The sequence below is a fragment of the Saimiri boliviensis genome, chromosome 2 (genome assembly GCF_048565385.1).
Source record: "Saimiri boliviensis isolate mSaiBol1 chromosome 2, mSaiBol1.pri, whole genome shotgun sequence".
NCBI classification, from domain to species: Eukaryota; Metazoa; Chordata; class Mammalia; order Primates; family Cebidae; genus Saimiri; species Saimiri boliviensis.
The window spans coordinates 147,752,859-147,777,965 of NC_133450.1; the positions used below are offsets into that span (position 1 = coordinate 147,752,859).

The following is a 25,107-nucleotide window of genomic DNA, read 5'->3' on the forward strand; positions in this document are numbered from 1 at the left end:
TATGGTATGGCTGATCTGCCTGGCCTTCTCTAAGAGGAAACTAGTATTTGTGGGTCAAATGGGTAAAGGGATAGTCAGTGTATAATTTCACTGTTTTCTCTGACATAAAAACAGGGGATCAAGATATCCTCTCTTGTTCACTTTACATCTTACACCTGCTCAACTCAAAACAGGACATTGCAGCCACATCATTCTTGCTCATCAGTCAAGACTCCCCCATGAGAACAAGGGTCTAAGCAACTTTAGCTATACAGCTTTCTCAGACAGGATCTCCCCCCACCACACATACATTCTTTGTTTCTAAGGCTCTATGATCCTGGAGAAACATACAACACAGTTCTTACCAAAAGTAATATATGTAATGTTAAAGCTTGCCATGGTTTTAGTTTATACTAAAAACTAAAACAAACCAACCCCTAATAATTTCATCTTATCATGACTATTCCACGATACACAGACAGAGCAAAGATTAAAACACATTTTGAAATAAGACTATTATTCTTCCTACCATTTCAAATGACATAATTTGATAGATACTATTTTTTAGGGTAAGCAAAGACCAGATAAACTCAACACAAACTTTACCTTTTGCCAGAAGCAACTGGACAATATCTGCATAACCCTTCCAGGCAGCAGCATGCAAAGCTGTATCTCCCAACTTGTTCTATGGTGATAAAAAGAGAAAGTACCATTTTTAAGACAGAGGGTGGATTGAAAGTACATGTTAACTTAGGTTTAATCCAGTTAAACCTAAAATGGGAACAAAGTTAAAGAACCACATAAAATTCCAAAGAGAAAAGGAAAGGAGACTCAAGAGATGGGAGATGAGTCATTTTTGAGAGATGGAATGCGATGGAGGGGTACAAGCTGACTTGGTGAAGCACAGGCTGAAATGCAGATGCCTGCAGAGGGAGATCCCACGAGGAAGCAAGCAGATTTGAACATGTAGAAGCCTAGCGAAAATTAGGAATTGGAGATTACTAGAGGTACTAGAACAGAAACGAGGCATGGGTATGAAAACAGAGGTACAGGTTAAAAGTACTCATAAAAAGTAATTAGAATTTCAGAACCTCTTCCCCTTTTCTTGCTGCCAGATAACCCAACATTACTTGCTGAAAAATTAACCTGATAGTTTCCAAGTTCATCAACACTAGGTACAAGAGAAGGTAGCAAAAGGCCAGCACTAAAAGCTGAGGATTAGGCAAAAAACCTACAAACTGAACAGTAAGACCCCTCTCTCAGGTGCCTTTACATATCCCACTGCCCAGTGTGCACATACCCCCAGGCAGGAGACTGGAGGGCACTTCTCTGGTGAAGCAATGTAGCCCCATGCGCAGGGAAGAGGAGTGTACTTTCATTAGCATTTGGGAGTCACCTAGCAAAATAGCCAGGACCTTACCACATTACCCTGAGGAGAAGCCCACCAGCCAGCAGGACTCACCAAACACACACAGCTTCCAATCACACTTAAAAATAAATGGGTAAGAGCCGGGCATGGTGGCTCACACCTGTAATCCCAGCACTTTGGGAGACGGAGGAGGGTGGATCACCTGAAGCTGGGAATTCAAGACCAATCTGGACAACATGGTGAAACCCCATTTCTACTAAAAATACAAAAATTAGCCTGACCTGGTGGCACAGGCCTGTTAGTCCCAGCTACTTGGGAGGTTGAGGCAGGAGAATAGCATGAACCCAGGAGGCGGAGGTTGCAGTAAGACGAGATTGTGCCACTGCACTCTGGGCAACAGAGCCAGACTCCCTCTCAAATTAAATAAATAAATAAATAAATAAATAAATAAATAATAAATGGATAATGGCACCAAGTATTTGTGGACAGCCTACAATATTTCAGGAAAGACCAACACAAACAAAATAAATGGATCTCAAAGGGAAAAAAACACAGTCAACAGCCAAAAAATACATTTTGAAAAGTTATAGTGTACTAACAAGATGTACGATCATATTGTGTCATGAAACAAGAAAAAGATACTACATAAAAGTAACAATCAGAGTAAAATAAGAGGTTATAACAGACAGAATTCTAAGGTAGCTCCCAAGGTCCCTGCCCCCTGGCGTAGGTCCCCCGTCTAATTCCCTCCTCTTGACTGTGAGTGAAAGCAGTGAATATAATAGGCTATCACTTCTGCAGTTAGGTTTCTAGTCAGCAGATGTTGAATTCATCATAAGAGACATTATCTCAGGTGGACCTGACCTAACCAGGTGAGCCCTTTAACAAAAAAAAAAAAAAAAAAAAAAGATGAAACAGCAACCTCCTTCTGGCCTTGAGGAACAAACAGCCATACTGTGAGCTGTGTATGCAGAGGGGTGGCCTCTAAAAGCCGAGGGCCTCAGTCATACTACAAGAAAATCAATTCTTCCAATAACCTGAATGCACTTGGAAGAAGACCCCAAGCTCCAGATGAGAATCCAGCTCCAGCCAATACCTTGATTTCCACCTGGGAGACCCTGAACAGAGAACCCAGCTATGTCACACCCAGAATTCGGATGTACAGAAAGTATAAGCTGCTAAGCCTGTGGTCATTTGCTAGGCAGCAATAGAAAACTAATACTGGGGAATTAAAAAGATAACCAAAACAAAACAAAGGTGAGAACAGCTCTGGGAAACATTTAGAAAATTGAAGGTTCAATCGAAGAAGTCCAGTATCTTACTAATGGGCATTCCAGAACCAAAAGAACAAAGAAGGGTCAGATAAAAACTCTAAAAGAAATAATACAAGATAATTGTCCAGGCTGAAGGACTTAATCATAATCATTGGGAAACGGTAAATGCTAAGGCACATCATTATAAAATCTTTAAACACCAACAATAAAGTAAATATTCTTAGCAAGAGAAAAAGTAGATCGCACATAAAAGAGTAAGAATCAAAATGGCACCGAATCTCTCAAAAGCTACCCTGGGAACTAGAATGCCACAGAGCCATACCTTCAAAATTCTGAGGGAAACCGTTTTTGACCTAGAATTCTGATCAGCCAAAGAATCAATCCCAGGCTTCTATTTCTCAGGAATCTACTTGAAGATGTTCTCTGACGAAAGACAAAGGATCCAGAAAAATGAAGATACAACATGGCAGAGAATGGAAGGGGTTCCCTGGAGGGCAGGCAGAGGGCCACAGGAACCAAGCTGCTCAGACCGGAGAATGATGGAGAGCATCAGGAAGTATGAGTCCAGGGAGAAAAAAGAAAGCTACTGATTATCTTGAACATTTTAGAAAAGTATTATATATCAAGACTGTATAAAACAATATAGAAGTCACAGTGAGATAACAAGAAATGAGTTTTTAAAAGTCAGTAAGTAAAGAAACAAAAAAAAGTGATATAAGCAGTGAATACTATTTAAACACCCATAATAAAGTAAACACTATGCAGTAATATAACCAGAAACTGTGATGAAGTGCATTGAGGAGCAGAGGTGGAAAGGCTGGGTGCTGGGTGCTGAAAGATGAGGGCGGGGGCAGCTGACAAGCTTAACCCTTCACATACCCAATAGGAGGCCAAAACACACACGAAGATAATGCATGAGGAGATGGCTCCATCAGCCTGTTCCTTAGAAATACAAAGCTAAGTACACGAAGAAAAAACTAAAAGCTAAAAGTGACATATGAGGAGGAGTAGCATTTGGGGCTGTGGACAATTTGAATTTTAGTACAATTATAATTTTAAATTATGTATTTGTGGTATTTCGACAACAATATTTCACATGCCTGTAAGTTGCTTTATTCTAAAGAGAAGCAGGTGTGTGTTAAATGATTTCCAGATAAGCAGTCTTACCTGCTGGTTCAGTTCAATATTTGGTTGGGTAAATAGCATTTCCACTATATCTGAAATTCAAAGAGAAAAGATCCTTTTTAAGAATGAAAATAAAAAACCCAAATCTAGGTACAATAATTTTATAAAAGAGAGATTCTTTAGAAGAACCATCAAGAAAATGTTAACACATTTTGTAAAATTTATAAAATAGAAAAACTTAAGAACCTAAAAAGTGGAATTATTTAGGAAAATATACTTTTTCTAATCGTCTTGGCGTTTGCATTTTCGTATGACACTTCTAGGAATATTTTTACATTCATTATAATACTTTGTATTCATATAATTAACATGTTTATTAGCTGAAATAAGATAGGCTTTTTTTTAGGAGACAGTTACAATTCCTTTGGCACTGATATTTAATTTATTATTGTCGTTGAGTATGTTTCCTGTGTTATAGAGAGGTAGAAAAGCAGCAGGTGATAATATTTTTGGCCAGGATGAAACACATCTAAAAATTCAATTCGTCATCATTATTGATTGTAACAGAGAAAGTATCAATAGAATCACTAACTTAGGCAAATGTTGGCTTTCTTTTTTTTTTTTTTTTTTTTTTGAGATGGAGTTTCGCTCTTGTTACCCAGGCTGGAGTGCAATGGCACGATCTCGGCTCACCGCAACCTCCGCCTCCTGGGTTCAGGCAATTCTCCTGCCTCAGCCTCCTAATTTTTTGTATTTTTAGTAGAGACGGGGTTTCACCACGTTGACCAGGATGGTCTCGATCTCTTGACCTCGTGATCCACCCGCCTCGACCTCCCAAAGTGCTAGGATTACAGGCTTGAGCCACCGCGCTCAGCAGCTTTCTCTTAAATCTCATAGTTTGCATTAAACTTAAAATGTAAATCATAAAAGCAGACCTCATGAAAAGCTAAGCTAGAGGAGCCAATTCTGCTCTTTTTTCTGTAAGATTAGATAGTGGTTTTGGTTTTATACTACTGCTGTTTTCCGGTAACCTTTCTAAGCCTGAGAGAGGAAAGGAAGTGTCCAGGCTTTGGAGAGAGAGGCCCATGCAGTGAGGCTGACTGACTACATTCTACCCACTGTTCTAAGAGCTCCCAGGAACAAGGCTTTTGGCTGCTGTTCTAAAAGATTCAAAAAGAATACCCAATGCTTTTTCTTTCTCATTTTTTTTTTTTTCTGTAAATCTGGCTCCCTTAGGTGAAACACATTTCAGTAGCACAGAAACATGTAACAATCAAAGTGTAATACCTTTGTGACCCCCATGGCAAGCCCAGTATAAGGCAGTGCTTCCGGCTTTGTCTAAGCCATTAACGCCCACTCTGTTGTCCAAACATTCTCTCAACCAGCTCAAGTTGCCTGAAAGAATTTTACATTTATAAAAACACAAGAAAAAAAAAAGGTTTCATTTTTTATTCTGCGTTTAAATCTATTTCATTCTGTTTCATTCTGCATAAAGACCTGCCCATGAATACATTTATTATAGTACATTTTAACTTCCAGCTTATTAATAGAAAGTATTAACAACAATGTTTTTAATGATAGCTTAATGGGAAGAGTTCCCTACATGGGTATACTTAAGATATTTCTATTTTGTTACTCTGTGTGTGTGTGTGTGTGTGTGTGTGTGTGTGTGTGTGTACACATACTTACATATTATTTTTTCTTTGTGAAATTCTGGAAATTGGGAGCAAGCAGATCCTATTCATATTCCTATTTACAACGCATCTTCAGTTCTTATAAGAAAGGCTAAACAACCTACTCAAAGCTACTGCTCTTGTATGCTAAACTAAGTTCCTCAGGCTAATATCCCAAATGTCAGTTTAGTAGTTTTACTTTTTCACAATCCTAACCAATAATTTCCTTGTGTACATTCAGATTTCAAAAAAAAACCTAAAAATGGAATGAAATAGAGCTCATTGAGGCTTTACTAAAACTCCCCATTATCTACAGCAGGGTCTCTCAGCATCGGCCCTACTGGCATTTGGGGTTGATTTATTGTGGGAGTGCTCCTGTGTGCTGTAGGATGTGTAGCAACAACCACTGCCTCTCCCCAAAAGGTGCCAGTAACATCCCTCCAGTCATGACAGTTAACACGTCACCAGATATTGCCAAATATCCTCAGGGTTTGTGAAAGAGGAATCACCCTAGGTGAGGACTACTGATCCACAGAACAAAGCCCAAGACCAGGCTCATCGTTGTTTGGCCAACGATCTTCCCCAGGTTCATCCCTATTGTTTATGCCCTCCCTGGCTAAATGCTCACCGCACCAACGCTCTCCTAAACGCTGTACCCACCAGGCCTTTCCGTTCTCTGCCAGTTACTCACCTGGCCCCTATGGCCCGTAAAATACATTTCAACTGCTGTACTTATCGTATCATATTTTATGATCTCTCTTTCCGCTGCCAGATATTGAGCTTTGGAAGTCACAGACTTTGACTTGCTTCTTCTCCCTTCAAAAGTATTTTTTGACTGACATTTTAAAATTAAAATCACACTTCTCTAGTGTCATAGATGTTGGGACCGACCATCTCTGGGGAAAGCAGAAATTTAACTGAGAAGGTGCAAAGGGAACTTTCTGGGATGACAGAATGTTCTAGATCTTGATGCATTTGTCAAAACTAATTGAAATCCGTGCATTTTACTGTACTGCATACCTCAATCAAAAAGAATCACACCTACCTCTTTTTGCTGCTTCATGCAATGGATTGTCAATGGATTCTGCCTGCTCAGCCACTAGGTTGAAAATAAAAAGCGTTAACCCAATGTTGAATTGCCACACAAATGATTCACTGAAGCCACTCACTCACTACAGTCCCCAGCTTCAGGAATACCAGGGCCTTCAATACAGTTTCCTTTATTTAACACGGATAAAAAGTAACAGAAAATCAAATAGATAGTTCTTGAATTAAATGAAGCTGAATTACGTGTTAAGGGAAACCAAGCCAAGCAATAAGGCAGTAACACAGTAATTAACTGGAAGTATAAACAAAAAGAAACACAACTGCATACCTGAGTTAAATGCATACTTGATATCACTCAAGTATTTAATAAACAGTCACAATAATGCAAAAGAAAGCTTTTGATGTTCATTTTCACATTTTGTAGATCACTCTGCTTTAAAAATGCCTGAAAATAATTCTGATTCCCTTGTGTGTATTTATGTAGGAGCAGATGGGGTGGGGGGAACATTTTGCTTCCTGTATTCAGAAAGAACAATCAGCATAGCTACCTGCATCTTAGAGATGTGTTCCCTGTTGTCCTAGAATCAGTAGAAAGTGTTACTAGGAAATGGAAGAAAAAGGATTAAAATTCAGGAGCCTTGTTTATCAATTCTGTGCTCTTTTGACTTTACTCTGCTGACATCTAAATAAGTGTTTTATCTGTTTTCCCACTTCCAGCTAGAAGCAGCTTCATGGCAGGAGCCGTGTCTCTCATTGCTCAAGCTCCCCAAACTGTCAATGATAAGCATTTAATGAACATCACTGCCCTGAACATGAATTAACAAGGTCGTGTTACTTCATCACAAAACAAAGGGCTAGTCTAAGAAATGATCTGCAAGATCGAGTTAATCAGCATTAAAAAAAAATTGTTTTAAGAGTAGAAGAAAGTAAAACCGTAACCGTTTCCTTGGAAATGTTGGGTTCTTTCAAGAATGCTATAAACATTCTCTCAGGCCAAAGAGTCCGTCTCAAGCACACCTGGAGTTCATGGCCAGTTTATTAACAGGAGGCTCATGGAACGGAAAAATTCCTAGGCTGACAAGGACTTCATTGCATTCTCATTCACAGTGGCAAGGAGAAAAGCCTCAAGAACCAAAACATGCCAAGTGAAAGTAAAACCACTCAGCAACACTTACCATAGTTGCTTGGAATTAGTCCAGTCCTGCCTTTGGAGGTGCCTTTCCACCAATTGGTATCGCTCTGGTAAAAGAAAAGTTAAATTAAGTGGTATTAAATCCAGACGGCATTCATTCACTTTGCAAATTATTTGGCTCCTAGGGAGTACCTGTTCTACAAAATGTCTGCCAGCCCTACCGATACAGTACTATCAAGCTGCCTCATACCCTAACTGTGGGCATCCATCTCCCTTGCCACTAAATTACAAATAAACATGCTTCCGCCTGCAACAAATGGAATACGCTTCATCACAGATTCTCAACAACCAAACAAATCCGAAATAATAGGAAACAGATGGAAAAAAGTTACACTACTTTCAACTAGCTATATGATTTTGTGTCCAGAATTTCATTTCTCTTAGCTTTGAGATAATTTTTTATGGGGGGGAGGAAGTTCTAAAGATCTCTTTATATTATCTTCATTTTGGGGGTAACTTTTTATTATAGAAAAAATTTAAACCTATAAAAAAGCAGAGAGAACAATGTAATGACCTTATATATATACCAGTTTCCCAAGTGCACAAATCATTTATTAATGGCCAATATTATTTCATATATCCCCCCACAACCACCCTCCCCTCCTAGATTATTTTGAAATAAATTCTAGACATATTATTTCATCTGTAAACATTTCAGTATGTATCTCTGAAAGACATATACTTTTTGAAAGACAATTATGCCATTATCACAGCTTAAAAGTTTTTTTCCAACAATAATTCCTTAATATCAAATATCTAAGTCAATACTCAAATTTCCCAACAGCCCCATAATTTGGGATTCAAATAAGGGCTATACAATATGATTGATTTGTCTTTTAAGTATCTTTTAATCTATAGCTTCTCTCTCCACTCTTTTTTATCTCTTACAATAGATTTGTTGAAGAAACGAGTTGGTTTGTTCTGTAGTTGAAACTTCTTTGGATTTTGCATGTTGCAGCCCTGTGTTATCGTTAAACATGTTCCTCTGTTTCCTGTATTGCCTGTAAGTTGGTCATTAGTTCTAGAGGTTTAATTAGATTCAGCTTCAATTTTAGGGGGCAAAGCTATTTCCTAGGCAGTATGGGTTTCTTCCATTGGGAAACACATATTGTCTAGTCAGCTTCTTTTTGCAATGTTAGCACCCCTTGATGATCACTGTCTAGATCCACTATTTCCTAGGGGCTGCAAGACGGTGGCATTCTAATTCTATTATTCCTTCTTCGTTGAAATAACCTGAATACCTCTTTAAACAAAAACTTTCCCTCATCAACTCTCAGGTTGCCCGGATAAGAAATTCATAAAGAAAATACAATAAATCGTGATTATTTCCCTTAACAGTTGTCAGAATAAAAACTTGGTTTCCTAGCATTCTCTCATGCTGACCAATGAGATATGTTCAGAAGTAACATTAGAAACTCATAAATTTAAATGTATTTAATGTGTTTCAATTATTGGAAGTTGTTACTCTAATTATGATGCTCAAATTGTCCTATCTTTGGCCAATGGGAATCTCTTCAAGTTAATTCCCAAGTCCTTTCAACGTGACTCTACTGTCTTTGGGAACTTCCTTGTTTTCTAGTAAGAGGATGTTCTGGGTTTATCTTGTACCTCTGCTGCCCCTGACTTGGTACCAGCCATTTCTCAAAGAAGCCTATTCATTTCAGTGAAAAATAACATATTGTTATTGGGTTGGACATTTTTCCTAGGCCTTTTCAAATAACACAGCGGGGAATATTTTTGTTTTATTTTAGATAAAAAAAATACAACGTGATCATTCCAATTCAGATGAAGGAATACAGAGTTTTTCTTAAACTGTCATTAATCTTACATCTGTGTATCCTTTCTGCCATGCTGAAAATCCGTTAGCAACATCACTGACCTAATGACTCATTTGCTCTAAACCACAATACACGTGCAACAATCTCAGAATTCGCATTACCAACATTGCCCTAACAAGAGCATGACTTAAAACAATTTGCTTTTTTTGGCCAGTTATTTTTGTCCTTCATATATATTTTTTTTCATATGTATCTATGTCCTTCATATATATCCACCTTCTACTATGGATGTTCAGTCAAATTGCTGAGTTTTAAACTTGAAATATTTCCCCTTTGTGTGGTTATGCCAATTACTAGGGTAAAATTAAGTTCATTTGATTCATTCTGCTTTTAATTTTTAGGGATTGCTTTTTACTTCAATTTTTACCTATGTCAAGGTTATATCAGTTCAAAGTCAAATTCACAAAACAAATATACTTTTCTAAAAAGTTTATCTTCCATCCATGTTCATTCCACTCTATTTCCCTCCCTCTACCTAGAGAAAGGATCTTTACTCTTCATAGAATAAAACTAAATTTTACTTCATAAGTCATCAGATATATGTGTGTGTTTGTGTGTGTGTGTGTGTGCGTGGGTGTGTACACTCTCACCCTTCAGAAGAGTGAGGATACATTTTTACACTTTGGTTTTCTTTTAACTTAAATTACTTCATAATAGCATATAGAGATGTTCCCCATTTCTTTCTATAGCTGCATAATACTTCATTTGTGGACAGATCAAAGCTTAATCAACTCTTTTCCTATTGATGGAAATAAGGGCTATTTTCAATCTTATGATACTATCAATTGTGCTAAAATGAACAGACTTGTACATACGTATTTTTATGTAAATATACATTTAAATAACTTACAGTGTTATAGCTACAGTCTTAGAAATCTTTCGTTTATATGTGGTATTACAAGATGTCATCTGGGCTTACCATGTCAGTAATGTAGATAATATCACCTTCCTCAAAGTATAATTCATCTGGCTAGAAGAAAAAAAAAAGTTTGACTCCATGTGATTTTTTATGAATTAGAATATAATGATTTAAATACATAGATTCAAAAATTCTATCATATTCTAATAAACAATGTGGTTTTTATACACTTAAATAAGCACATAAGCCATATAACTAAACACTACTGAAAAATTAATACATGAATAGATGGCTGAATTTTTTTCCCATGAACTTCAAAGAAGTACACATATAAATTCTCCACACACATCTTATACTCTTCTACAACCAAAGCAAGACATTTGTATATCAAAATAGAATACTAATAAAACTTCCTTGCAGAAATTCCAAAAGATGATATATATGTTTTCATAAAAAGATAAATGTCTAGAATTAAAACCACAAAAAAAAGCCAGAAGCTTGGTTTTTTCTTAAACAAGGCCTCAGCCTTTGAACACTTTAATATCAACATCTGCTATCCACTTATTTTAAGAAAATCATTATCCTAGCTCTTAATGTTCAGAGAGAATGAACATTTTCTGTATGAGAAAAATTAATATGTAATTCAACCATTAATCAGTCTAAAGAGCTAAAAGATATGAATCAGTAACTCAGCCAGTCCAGAAACCCCAAGCAGCTCTGAGGGGTTGGCTAATTACACACACCATATGTGCTCTGGCCTGTACCAACCAAATGTTCTAAAAACTTTATGAATAAAGATACACATGTTAAACATCTTTTCCCCATCAGTTGATAACACCATGACTTTATAAGTAAGTAGGGTGATGCCTACTGAGAGCAAATTTCAGATATTGGGAAATGTTTACAATATCATGGTAGATGAAAAATGTAGGGAAAATTTCACATGTGATAAGAACACAATTTGCATGAAATATACATAGAAAAATTTCCAGATTCTCTGTCATGACCATGTGTTTCTTTCATAGTTTTGGTGGGAAAAATACTGTTAAAAGAAAGGCTTTGATATTTCTAACTATAATTACTATTCCATACAAATTAAAATTATGCTAACGAAATAAGTTAATTTCATCCAGCCAGGGGTGGTGGCTCGTGCCTGTAATTCCAGAACTTTGGGAGGCCAAGGTGGGCAGATCACTTGAGGACAGGAGTTCAAGACCAGCCTGGCCAACATGGTGAAACCCCGCCTCTACTAAAAACACACACACAAAATTTTCCAGGCATGGTGGTGCACACTCACAATCCCAGCTACCCAGGAGGCTGAGACATAAGAATCGCTTGAACCTGGGAGGCAGAGGTTGCAGTGAGCTGAAATCGCACTGCTACATTCCAGCCACCCGAGTGAGAGAGAGAAACTCTGTCTCAAAAAAAATTGTTAATAAATAAAATTAAAAATAAAATAAATATCTTATCCACTCAATTTTTCTATTCGTTGATGTCCTTTCAGTAGCAGACCAGGACAGTAAATATGATTCTGCACTAGTAATTTATTTAGTTGTGAAGCTGATCTACACTCTTATTATAACTATTTCTCCACGAATCTAAATGAAGACTATAATAGCCATAACATCCTTTAAGCAACCATAATACATGAATATTTAGATGCATTATGCATTCAAATCTAAAAATTAGCAAATGATAATTAGTGCTGCCCCCAAATGGCTTAGTCCTTTAAAAGGTAACGTCCTAAAACACGTATTACATTTATACTTTGATTTGCACAGAGTAGTCTTACACATAGCACAAACTACGGAAAATTAGCTGTATGTACTAGATCTTGTGACATACATTTTGATATCATCTTATTTTTATTTTTGTTGCTTGAATTAGGGAGCAAAAAGAAATTAATGACCACTAATATTCTCTGAAATCTATCTCTAATATGTTCTGATGATCAATGACCAATATCACTACCAATATGTAACAGATATGAAAAGTGACTAGGTAAACAAACTATTTTCTTTAGTATTTATTTGATGCAAACTGGATCACTCCCAGAGAAGCCAGAAAGAGGATTCTCTCACCACTACAGCATCCCAGCAGGACTCAGCAGCCACCCTCAACTAACATTAAGGTTGGCCTTTGCTGGCAATTTTAACATCATCTAACTCTCTCTCTTTTAGATGGTGCTAGGGCCTTAGAGGGAAGGAATAAGGAAGAAGGGTATAAGGAAAACAGGATATATGGGCTGCAACATTTTCCTGCAGTGACTTTTCATTTCCCGGAATCTGAAAGAGTTCAATTGCTTGAAGAGGTCTGTCCCATCTTTGAGCTGTCCTGGGCTATTCTTACTGAGTATATCTCCTAAAGTTAATCTCACTCAGTTATGTCTTACAATAAATCCTCCTCAATCAGTACTCTCAGGAAGTTAAGAGGTCATCTTTCCCTACAGTTTTACCTTCCTTTTAAAATCAGGAAAGTCAAATCTCCCTAAATTTCCACATTTAATACTATCACTCACTCTTCAAACAAACAAACAAACAAATAAACACATTATGAAAAAGTACCAAACAAATAGCTTTTAAAAACAAAGCTCACACATAAAACTATGGTAATGAGTCTTTCTTATCAAAACAAGCAATGAAGTCAGGGGGAATAGGGAGTAACTGTTTAATGGGTACAGGGTTAATTTACGGGATGATGAAAATGTTTTAGAACTAGACAGAGGTAATGAATTGTGAATGTACTAAACACCACTGAATGATACACTTTAAAATGGTTAGTTTTGAAATAAGCCAGGACCAAAAAGACAAACATCACATGTTCTCACTTATTTGTGAGATCTAAAAATCAAAACAATTGAACTCATGAGCATAGAGAATAGAAGTATGGCTACCAGAGGCTGGGAAGGGTAATGGGCAAACTTGGGGAAAGATGGGGATGGTCAATGTGTACAAAAAGATATTTAGACAGAAATAAGACCTATTATTTCATAGCATATCAGGCTAGTCAATAATAATCATATGTTTTAAAATAACTAAAAGAGTATAATTGGATTGTTTGTAACACAAAGGACGAATGCTTAAGGGGATGGATACTTAGTATTCCATGATGTGATTATTCCACATTGCATGCCTGTATCAAAACATCTCATGTGCCCCATAAACATATACATCTAGGTACTCACAGAAATTAAAAATTTTACAAAATGGTTAATTTTGTTATGTGAATTTTACCTCAATTTTTTTAAAAATGTGATAAAGCCCAAAATAGTTAAAACTCTTAATGTCTTTTAAGTAATTCTTCTCCTCTGTGGTTTGGTAAAGTGCATCATTTGAGAAAGACCACTCAGTGCAGTCACTTCGATACCTCTCAGTGCTATTTCAGTTTTTGAATTAATGGTTGTCGTTCAATAGTGGTGTCTGCCACAAGCCACTCATTAGATCAGACTTGTTTTTCAACTGTGGCAACGAGAACAGGCAGTCCATTTCAGTCCGGCAAAAAGTGACCTCATTTTTTCATCCTAAGAAATTACAGTAGACATTTATTCTTTTACTCCATAGCTCCCAGACACAGAAAGCCACTACTCATAAAATGTCTTCTTCTAAACAAACTAGGGACAGGTTTTCCTAATCTAGCTAAGTGGGTAGTCTACCAAATTCTTCACCGTATTGGTGACAGTACAAACAACAAGGTAATTTCATGATTTTAAGAACAGATTTCACCGGCAACATTCACATTTTCCATTAAGAAATCACTAGGCGGATACCTGATGTAAATTGTTCAATGAGCATGTACTTTTAAATTCCCAGTATCATATTTAGGGAACAGAAATGGGAAAACAGTAACATAATGAAGTATGCACTGCTCTATTTCCAGATTGTGCTTTGGTTTTTAACTGCATTCCTCCTTTCCTCTCTCCTTGAAGAACAAAGTATCAGAATAAGTAAGCTGTTGTTCACTGGGATGTTATAGCAAAGAGTAACCACTTGGTAACATATATTCCTATTCCCATTCCCATTCCATGTATTCTTGGTAACATGCAATTCCCAAGGCATTAATTTTGTTGGTTTATGTAAATATATATTTTATGAAAAGTTTAGAAAAACTGATATACTTCTGAAATTTCTGTGATTTGTCTGTCTGAAGCCCCCAAAATTAATAAAAAGAGAAAACAAATTCTCCACGGATGTTTTCATTTAACACTTTATAGTATGTATTATGTGCCATGTACTGTTCTGGGCATTTAGAAATATTAACTAATTTGTTCCTCACCAAGAACATTATGAAGTGGGTGCTATTCTTATCATCATGTTATAGACGAGAAACCTGTCCAAGGCCACAGAACAGGTACATGGTAGAACCTGGACTTGAACTGTAAGTCAGATTAGAGAGTCCCTGCCACCACGTATGCTTTCTCTCATGCAAAAGCATCATGCATAGCCATTATTGGCCATGATGGTGTCATGATCAGGTTAAAAGCTGGTCACCTTGGAAAATATTTGTCTCTATCCACCCCCAAGTCCCCCACCCCCATAGTGCAGTACAACAAAACCAATGGCAGCATATTTTACTTGCAAAGTATACTTGACCTCATTTGGTCCTCACAACTCACTAGGCTTGGCTGGGTCATGGATATAATCTGGATTTCATGACCAGGCTTAGAGAAGTTAAAGAGTATGCTGCAAATCAGAGGGAGTGGCAGAGCTGGGCTCCTACCTCAGCTCTTAGATTCCCACTCTCCTTCCCCTACACATGGCCCTATTAACCTAGTACAGCCCAGCAAACTTCACATGACAGAGCAGAGTCCTGCTGGTTTCCCTTTAGAAATCGATGTACCTCCAGCACACAGGAAATTCTGTTCTCTCCCCATCAGTCTGTCTTGACACTGGACAATCCAGTCCAGCCAGGTCTGTGGTTGACACTTCATTGAAAGGAGCTGGGTGAGAAGAAAAAACCAAACAGGGCTGGGTGGTGCCAAGACACCCCTGCCTTTAAGCAAGACAGATGAGAAATGGGTTGGCAGGAAGAACTGGGAGCTGCCTAGTGTTCTTCCTATTCAGTGGATCCCAAGACCAGGATTGGGTATTGCTGTCTCCATCTCCTGAGAGTGGGACAGGAGCTTCAAACTGGACCCAGGCCTGCCTGGGGGACTGCCATCGATGTCCCTCAGAGCCCACCTCAGCCTTTCAATACTGCCTGGTCCCAATGACTTCAAGGAGGCCAGGTCAGTCTGGGATGTGCTGTAGTGTATCTGTCCCTCCAGAGATGGCTGCTGGTCAGAGGAAAGAAAGACCAAACAGCTCCCAACAGAAATTCTCTTTCAGAAAAAGCAGGTAAGACCAACCTAGTCCTGGAATGAGATTCAAAATTTAACAAAGGGCATGACATAGGCACTGAACCAGACAGGAAGGCCCTTGAGAGCTAGAGGCTGCCTGCTATGCCAGATGCTACCCCCTTCATACCTGGACTGAAAGGAGCTGAAAAGGGGAGATATTTGGAGGCAGCGGGGCTTGAGGTGGTCATTACTCACGGTAGCCTACAATCCTTGGGACTACAAATATTTAAAAAATGCAACATTTTAAATATAGTGTATTTTTTAAAGCCTAATGAAATAAATGTATATTCGCCTGTATATTCAATAATAACTAAGATTTCTTTTAAAGCAGTAGAGAAACTCCATCTTGGAGAAGAATTGGAAGTAAATAAATCAATATACACCCCCTCAAAAATATCAGTTAAATGTCTATTAATATAATAACCACTATTCCTTAGATAGTAACAATTACTCCTTAATAGTAACAGCAGCTTCACAAAATTAATCTCATTTAATTCTCACTAAAACCCTGTAGGACTATTATTATCCTCAATATATGGATGAGAACACTGTGACAGAGAGGTCTGGTAATTTCCTCAAAGTCACACAGCTGCTCAAGAGGCGGAGCTGGTCCTGAACCCTAGTGCGAGCTCTGACCCCCATGCTGCCCTGGTTCCTCAGACGCCGTGCCCGTGAGCAGGACTGAAATACCAAGTGTGGAAGGTCAGAGGCAGAAGAGGCGGTCCCCGCTGCAGCTGGAGTGGTCAGAGAAGTCTTTACAGAAGAGGGAGTATTTAACGTGAGCTTGGAAGGGACAGAGCCATGGGTCTAGAAAGTGCTGAGCCATAGGTTCTACTGTGAGTCACATCTAGGCGGGATGGTTCAAGAAGGGGAAGGAGCAGAGCACACTGGGTCTGGAGTAGGGGCTGGACGACTTTTCCAGTGAAATAAAAGGTGGAAGCAGGGGGTGGAAGCAAAGTCACCTTTGAGGAACACCCATCTAGTCCAGACTACAGATGGAATGGAGGAGCTAAGCCTGTAGGCGAGAAGTAAGGAAAGGCATAACCAGGTCATGAGGAAGCAAAGGGGAAGGAGGAGGTCGGTGAGAAAGGACAAAGGTGGGGCCAACGATGCACGCGCGTGGGGAAAGAGGAGATAGTCAGGAGTCACCTACGGTCTCAAAACAAAGTAAATTCAGGTCCCATTTTAGGGTCGAGGAGGCAGCGGAGAATGGTCTATTCATTGAGTGTCCCAGGCTGGCATCTGACCACCCACCCGCTCCCCACTCTTATCCCCCTCAGGATCACATAACCAACCAGGACACAACTGACACGGACGAGCAGGGGCAAGAAAGACGGGACTCCCTAAGGGCAGGGTATACAGACACAGCCCTGGGCCTCACACTTCCCCGTTACGGGCTCTCTGTGCCCTCTCGCTACCACAAATTCTTTAGTTAGAGTCCAAACCCCGAGTACAGACGCCCCTGACATACGATGATTCAACTTAACAATTTTTCAACTTTACAACGGGCTTATCAGGGTATTAAGTGCATTTCTGACTTAGGGATTTTTTTTTGTCTTACAATGAGTTTATTGGGTTCATCATCAGCTGAGAATCCGTACTTCCAAATATGACTGTATTTGGAGATAAGGACTTTAAAGAGTTAATTAAGTTAAAACGAGGTCTTCAGGGCGAGCCCTAATCCAATGACTCGCATCTTTGTAAGAGGAGGAGAGGAAAACACAGACATAAGTAGGAAAGACCACGAGAAGACGCAGAGAGAAGTCAGGCATCTACAAGCCAGGGAGCGAGGCCTCAGAAGAAACCAACCCTGCCGACATCTTGATCTCACTTCTAGCTTCCAGAATTGTGAGAAAATCAATTTCCTCTGGTTAAGCCACCCAATCTGTAGACCCTCACCAACACAGGAGAGTAGTCAGTGCAATCTCTTGAAGAATAAAAACCCCACCTTTCTTGTTCCAAAAACATGTCACGTACAAAGTCTTGGGAGAACTGTCTGAATATGCACACCCCATGTTAGTCTATTAGTGGTTACCATATGTTGGCACTCGCCATATGGTTGGCCTTCAATATTCACCCTACTCCATGATCGTGGCAGGGTGCCCCTGCAGAATGGTATTCCCGTTTTCACATGAGGAATCAATGGCCGTGAGGTAAGAAAATTCGCACAGTAAGTAAATGACAGACTTGGGATTTGAACGTAGGCCCTGGCCTGATGGCAGTGACTTGATGTTCAGTGTCACTTGTTCTGTATGACCTTCTGAGTTGCCTCTAACTTTGGGGACAGCAGGGTTGGGGAAAACCCAGATGAAGCTGGCAGCAAGCTGACTGCCCACAGAGCGAAAGCTCTGGTCCCTAGCATATAAGAGAGAAAAGCCAGTGATAGCAGGTTTCCCCTGAATATGGTTTTGCTGTGTCCCCACCTAAATCTCACCTTGAATTGTAGCTCCCATAATCCCCACGTGTGTGGGAGGGACGTGGCGGGAGATAACTGAATCATGGGGGCAGTTTCCCCCATACTGTTGTGGTAGTGAGTCAGTCTCACAAGATGTATCGATTTTATAAGGGGTTTCCACTTCCACTTAGTTCTCATTCTCTCTTGTCTGCTGCCATGTAAGATGTGCCTTTCACCTTCTGCTATGGCTGTGAGGCCTTCCCAGCCATGTGCAACTGTGAGTCCATTAAACCTCTTTTTCCTCTATAAATCACCCAGTCTTGGTATCTTTATCAGCAGTGTGAAAACGAACTAATACACTCCTCCTCCCCAAGAAATCTTGGTTTCCTTCCTTTGCCTCCTGTCTGGCCTCCTTGCTTCACTATCCAGTCACTACTGTATCAAAACCATCCACTCACTTCCAGTCTTACCCAGAGCAAAATCCAAATGAGATCCACAGGCCCTACATGCTCCGCCTTCCAATCCACCCCAACTCTCTGGAGCAGTCTCTCACCACCCTCTCTTGTGTTTGCAACTTTCAAAGGCACGCTGTCTTCCCTGCTTTTTCTATTCTAGCATCCACCAAGGATGCTGTTTGCACTTGCTGCTGCCTCACTTCCTTCAGGTCTCTCCCCAGAGGCCACCTCTCTGGAAAGGCCATCTCTGAACACACTATCAAAGATAGCACTCTTTTCTCCACTAACTTCTTTGCCCCTCACCCTCCTTATTTTTCTCGAGAGTACTTAGCCCCTGACAGTCACATGTATTTGTCTACTTACTGTCTGTCTCTCTCCACCGGGTGCAAGCTCTATGAGACTGTCCTTTCTGTCCTTCTGCACTAGTCCCAAGGCCTGGACCAGTATCTGGCATATAATAGGCACTTAATAAACCACAGATAAATGGATGGATACCAGAAACTATAATAATGGAAAATGCACACTGCAGAGAAATAAACAATTGTTCTAGAAGGTTAGCAGTAGGTACCATTATGAGCTATTTTGAGGTAGAGGGTCAAGGGGAGAATGCAGGAAGGTTTGCATGGATTCGGAAGAAGGATGACCAAGACAAGGTTGCTGTGCTTCACATGCGAGTCACTTGTCAATCTGAAAGCAGCTGGTGTCACCATTGGGAAGAAGCTTTACAGGATGGACATGACTTCAAGAGGAAGAAGACATGCAAATCAGCCTGGGGCTTAACTTAGAACAGCTCCGGACCCAATATCTATCCCTGAGAATTACCTAGGTTTATCAAAGAAAAGGCAAACCATTCATACCAGAGGAAGTGTCTAAATGAAATCATCTTAGATTTTTCTGTCAATTTTAAGGTAAAAAAACTGAATACTTACAGTTCTGGGTTCAAACGTATACAGCGCTCTGAAGACTTTAACTTGCCCTAAAAAAAGGAAGCAAAAACAACTGAACTTTTCATTCCTGAATTTGCTTTTAATAATAGCATTATCCACTATGTCCTTCAGAATTCTCTAACTAAAAACCCATATGATTAAGTCGAGCAGAGGATACTAGAGGCTGGAAAGGGAAGAGAGAAGGGAAGGATAGGGAGAGATTTGCTAAAGGATACAAAATCACACCTCGGTAGGAGAAATAAGTTTCAGTGTTCTATACCACCGTAAGATGGCCACAGTTAACAATTATTATACAGTTCAAACAGCTAGCAAGAAGATATTAAATTTCCCAAAACAAATAAATAAGAAATGTTCAAGATGACGAATATGCTAATTACCGTGATCTGATCACTACGCATTATATGTACCAAAACATCACTATGTAACCCATGAATATATACAATTATCTGTCAATTAAAAAATAAACTTTAATCCCCAAAAGAAACACCTTCTGTGAACGGCCTCGACACATCAGCCCAGTGCTACAGCCCGTTTATGATGCAGGCTGCCGCCAAGGCAGGCCTCCCGTTGTCAAAGTGCCAGCCAAAAGCATACTCAAGGACTCTGACGGCACTGGAGCCTGGTTGCTCCCTGAGGCCATCATGAACCCCCCATTGGCACCCTATGCTACTGTGACACCCAGCACTTTAGCCCACCACCAGGCCCAGGCTCTGGCCCGCCAGCAGGCCCTGCAGCATGCACAGACCCTGGCCCATGCTCCTCCCCAGATGCTGCAGCACTCTCAGAGTATCCCACCATCCCAGGTACAGTCCCACCCTCAGAGCCTCCAGCAGCCTCAGGGCCTGGGCCACCCTCAGCCCATGGCCGAAACCCAGGGCTTCGTCCACCCTCAGGCCCTGGCTCACCAGTGTCTCCAGCACCCCTACAATCCCTTGCTGCATGGAGGCCAGAAGATGCCAGACTCAGATGACCCCGCCGAATGTGACCATGTCTACCTCAACCATCCTCCTTTCAAGGGCGGCCACCCTGCAGCACAGCTAGCCCCTGGTCCTGAGTAGCATCATGCACCCAATCAACCAGTTTTGCCAGACAAGGGCCGGTGTCAGCACTACCTCAGTGTGTGAGGGCCAGATCACTAACCCCAGCCCCATTAGTCACAGTATGCTTATCAGTGCAAGCACCCGGGTGTCAACCCACAGCGTCCCCACACCAATGCCTTCATGTGTGGTCAACGGAGCACACCCATGTGGCCACCGCCTCGTTGCCTGCTGCAGGTCCTGTTAATCTGCCTGCAGGCATCTCTCGCGCCCCCACTGGCTACCCTAGCAACCTCAAGCTAGTTACCTGGAACCAGTACTAGCTGGCCACCTACACCAGATGTGCAGTGAGGCTGGTGGTATGCTAGCCCCTGGCCTGACAGGCAAGCATGTGGGAGGATGCGAGTTGGCAGGGCCTGGTTTTGTGGGCAAGGCCCCTGCCTACCTGCAAGAACTCTGCCTGGCACAGTCCTTCCATCTGAAGCCATTCCTGGAAAAATCAACCCCATCCCCACCAGTCAACAGCCTGGCAACCCCACCAGCCTACCCAGTGGTCACTACTTCCAACCTCTGTGGAACAACATTCTGCCCACTCCCAATAGCGACAGCTCGGGGCCTCAGGACCTTGCCATGCCATTCCACGGTGGGCAGCCCACAGGTGTACCCCTCAACTGTGCGGCAGCTCCTGGGGCCCACTACCAAGCAGGGACCTGGGCAGTCCAGTGGCAAGCCAGAACAGCTTGATGCAAAGTTGATTACCTAAGTGGGGATTTCCAACAGGCCTGCTTCCAAGAACACAGCCTGGCCATCCTAAGCAAGGCCCACCGAGCCCTGGCAACCGAGCCCTGGCAACCGAGCCCCCGATCCCACAGATAGTCTAAGTCTTCCTATTCAGCACCAGGGTATAGATAGGTAGCCCTGGTGCCCTCCACATGCAACCCATCATATGTCACCCACCTAGGTTTAGCCTTTTCAATAACTGGATAGTTTCAAAGTTTCACCACTCCAATGTGATGATTCTCAGATGTCTAAGAAAGGGAATTTTGTGGGATCTAACTGGGGGTAGACGGGGTCTTCTCATCCTCCCCTCCAGCAACTTTTGGTTTTATGTTGCAACCTAAGCCCGAGCCCAGGCTTTTTTCTCCACTGACTGCCTGTCAGTTAGTCTCTCCACCGTGGCCATTTCCAGCCAGCTCTCACCCATCTTGTTTTGAACCTCTGCCTGTTTCTCTTAGGACAACTGAGGTGTGGGCGGAGGGAATGCCCTAGTTGAGAGAGCATGGGTGCTCAGGCCCCTAAGCCGGGCCTCTGCCTGTTGCTGTCCCTGTCCCCCTCCACCCAGGACTAAGAAGCAAGATTTCCCAAGTGCTCTGGAAGCTAATTCCTTATTCACCCAAAGATCTCAAATCAAAGCTGACCTAGTCTTCATACCTTTCCAGTTCCTTTCCATTCCTCAAGGCTTTGTTTTGTGTCTACACTGATCCCACAGCCACTGCACTGGCCCTCGCCACACTTGACCTTAAGGGCATCTTGCAGGTATTTGACCATTTCTTGAGATACGGGGGGGAAAAAAATCTTTGTATTGGCATCTTGGTTCCAGACTCCCCTTTCCAAACCCAGAAAAACACAGTGACTTTTTGGCATACCCAAGATCCCTTTCTCACTGTTGCCTGTCCCCTAACTCACCTGCTGCCCACAGCCCCTATCCTTTCCCCCTCAACAAAACAAAACAAACAAAATCTACCTTACTTGAGGAATTAGGCACGTGGAATTATCATTTGGAGTTTGGGATTAAACATCAAAAAAAAAATGCATTTGGTTCTCTCTACACTGGCTAAGAATATTGCTCTACACTGTTTAAGTTTTAAATGTTACGTTTCTGTATGAATGCAGTGTGGGTTTGAATAGCATTGTGTGTGAGTGGCCCCACAGGTAAATTTACTCTCTAGTGTAGCCCCTCAGTTTAAGGAAGAAAAAAAAAAAAAAAAGCCTTAAGCTCTTTGAATACTTCCTTTATCAAATGAACATGGTTCTAACACCTGAAAAAGAGCCTGCATTGGAAACAGCCCCTCCTGCCCTGTCCATTCTTAGAGCATACCCTTATCCACTCCCTGCTCAGCGTGTCTCATCTCCAAGGACAATTAGTTGGCTAGAAATTTAATACTTTTCTGTAACTTTAAACTTAGATTGTTTTGTTATAAATTTTTGTACCCTTCTGTTAAAGATGCAGCGTTGGGCTTTTTTATTTTTTAAAGATGAAATAAGCCCTTACCTTTCCTCTTGTCTCTGGGGAATGTGAGCTAATGGTTCTTATTTAAGATTCTGCATTTCGTTCACTATCCACTACTATTCTTTAGCCAGAAATTCTCTAGTAATCTGAAATAATGTGACTGAAGACCAGTTTTTAAATTATGTGTTGAAGAAAATGGAAAAAAAAAAAGCCTAATTGTGTTGTGCCAAATGATAGCATCAGGAAGTCCTAATTTATTGTCTAAAATAAATAAATTTTAAAAATATATCATCTTTATATATGTCAATGTGACTACATAGAAAAATAAGTAGCAGCAGCAACTACTGTTATCATTATAAAAACGCTGAAAGAAACATCTGTATCAAAAAAAAAAAAAGCCTGTGGGAGAATTCTGTTTCAGAATCGAGTCCCTTTTCCACCTAGGAGATATTTTTTTAATATTTCTTAAGTGAATGCAAGAATAGACACACAGCCGGGCGCGGTGGCTCACGCCTGTAATCCCAGCACTTTGGGAGGCCAAGGCGGGTGGATCACGAGGTCAAGAGATCGAGACCATCCTGGTCAACATGGTGAAACCCCGTCTCTACTAAAAATACAAAAAATTAGCTGGGCATGGTGGTGCATGCCTGTAATCCCAGCTACTCGGGAGGCTGAGGCAGGAGAACTGCCTGAACCCGGGAGGCGGAGGTTGTGGTGAGCCAAGATCACGCCATTGCACTCCAGCCTGGGTAACAAGAGCGAAACTCCGTCTCAAAAAAAAAAGAATAGACACACACCTCTGAAAGATGACTTTGCTTCCTACTAACAGCAGGAGCTACATACTTATTTGTGCTTAGGTTCTGTCCTATACAGAGTCCATCCAACCCTGAGATTTAAGTTTAAAAATCCAAACATGACCGTCTTAACTAAACAAATACTTAATGTGAAAATCTACACTGGTGATCCACCCGCGTTGGCCTCCCAAAATGCTGGGATTATAGGCATGAGCCACCACGCTTGGCCAGTATTGTTATTTTTTAGTATTTTTCCTAAATACATTTGATTCACAATTGGTTGAATGTGTAAATGTGGAACCAGTGGATACAGAAGGCCAGCTGTACATAAGTAAATTAACAAACTCAAACAATATAGGAAAAAGCCTATAGATAGCAAAAATAAAGGGGGGAAGGGGGAATCTCTTAATAAAATAAATAGATTTAGAACAGATATCAAAATAGGACTATCTATTTGAAAGCTCTTTAAAAGCTTGGCTGGGAGCAGTGGCTGATGCCTGTAATCCTAGCACTTTGGGTGGCCAAGATGGGTAGATCACTTGAGATCAGGAGTTTGAGACCAGCCTGGCCAACATGGTGAAACTACATCTCTACTAAATACATAAAAATTAGCTGGGTGTGGTGGTATGTGCCTGTAGTCCTAGCTAATTGGGAGGCTTAGGCAGGAGAATAGCTTGAATCCAGGAGTTGAAGGTTGCAGTGAGCTGAGATCACACCACTGCACTACAGTGTGGGCAACAGAGCAAGACTCTGTCTCAAAATACAATAATAATAAAAAATAAAATCCCAGTTGCAGCACTAGAAGAACCTTTACAGATTATCATCTAGGACAAGAAAATCATTCAGAACAGTGGCCTCCAAGTGGGATACAGGAAGACTACTTCAGGAATTATTTACATTTTTATCTTTCTTATTCTTTTCTATTCCGATTTGAACATGTTTTATGATATAGTGGCATAGAATAATACACATACAACTTATAAACTCATATACATTTATCTAGAGTGAGTACTCAAAAACCTTTTGTGGATCAACTGTAAGCATTATGAAGACAAGTATTTTTGTTCCTTTATGAATGAGATACCCAAGTGCCTACTACAGTGCCTGGCACATACGAGGCACCCAATAATTATTTATAGAATGAATAAAGGAATGAATGGAAGCATGAATTTTAAAAAGTCTGAGGCCAGGCTTGTGGCTCATGCCTATAATCCCAGCACTTTGGGAGGCCAGGAGTCCAAGACCACCCTGGCCAACGTGGTAAAACTCTGTCTCTACTAAAAACACAAAAATTAGCCAGGCTTGGTGGTGTACGCCTGTATTTCCAGCTAATCAAGAGGTGGGAGGCACAAGAATCACTTGAACCTGAGAGGTTGCAGTGAGCTGAGATTGCACCACTGCACTCCAGCCTGGGCGACAGAGCGAGACCCTGTCTTAAAAAATAAATTAAATTTAAAATTCAAAAGTCTGAAACCAGTATCTTACAACAGTACTGTCTGATTTAATTCCACAGAATAATAGAAAAGTTCTATGTGCTAGTCACACGTAGCTTCTGGGC

The 25,107-nt window shown here is 40.7% G+C and overlaps 1 protein-coding gene and 1 pseudogene across 1 annotated transcript in view; one reads left to right on the top strand and one right to left on the bottom strand.

The window, feature by feature from the left end:
• The window catches only part of OSTF1 (osteoclast stimulating factor 1), a 61,462-nt gene that overhangs the window by 9,143 nt on the left and 27,212 nt on the right, over positions 1-25,107 (bottom strand). Inside the window, exons 2-8 of the mRNA XM_003920853.3 lie at positions 19,471-19,517; positions 10,417-10,467; positions 7,643-7,706; positions 6,466-6,519; positions 5,035-5,142; positions 3,790-3,839; positions 586-664 (exon numbers count right to left, since the gene is read on the bottom strand). Coding sequence (XP_003920902.1) covers positions 586-664; positions 3,790-3,839; positions 5,035-5,142; positions 6,466-6,519; positions 7,643-7,706; positions 10,417-10,467; positions 19,471-19,517 — 453 coding nt within the window. The remainder of the gene's footprint in view (positions 1-585; positions 665-3,789; positions 3,840-5,034; positions 5,143-6,465; positions 6,520-7,642; positions 7,707-10,416; positions 10,468-19,470; positions 19,518-25,107) is intronic.
• Positions 19,984-21,441, top strand: LOC104651895 (protein FAM222B-like; annotated as a pseudogene).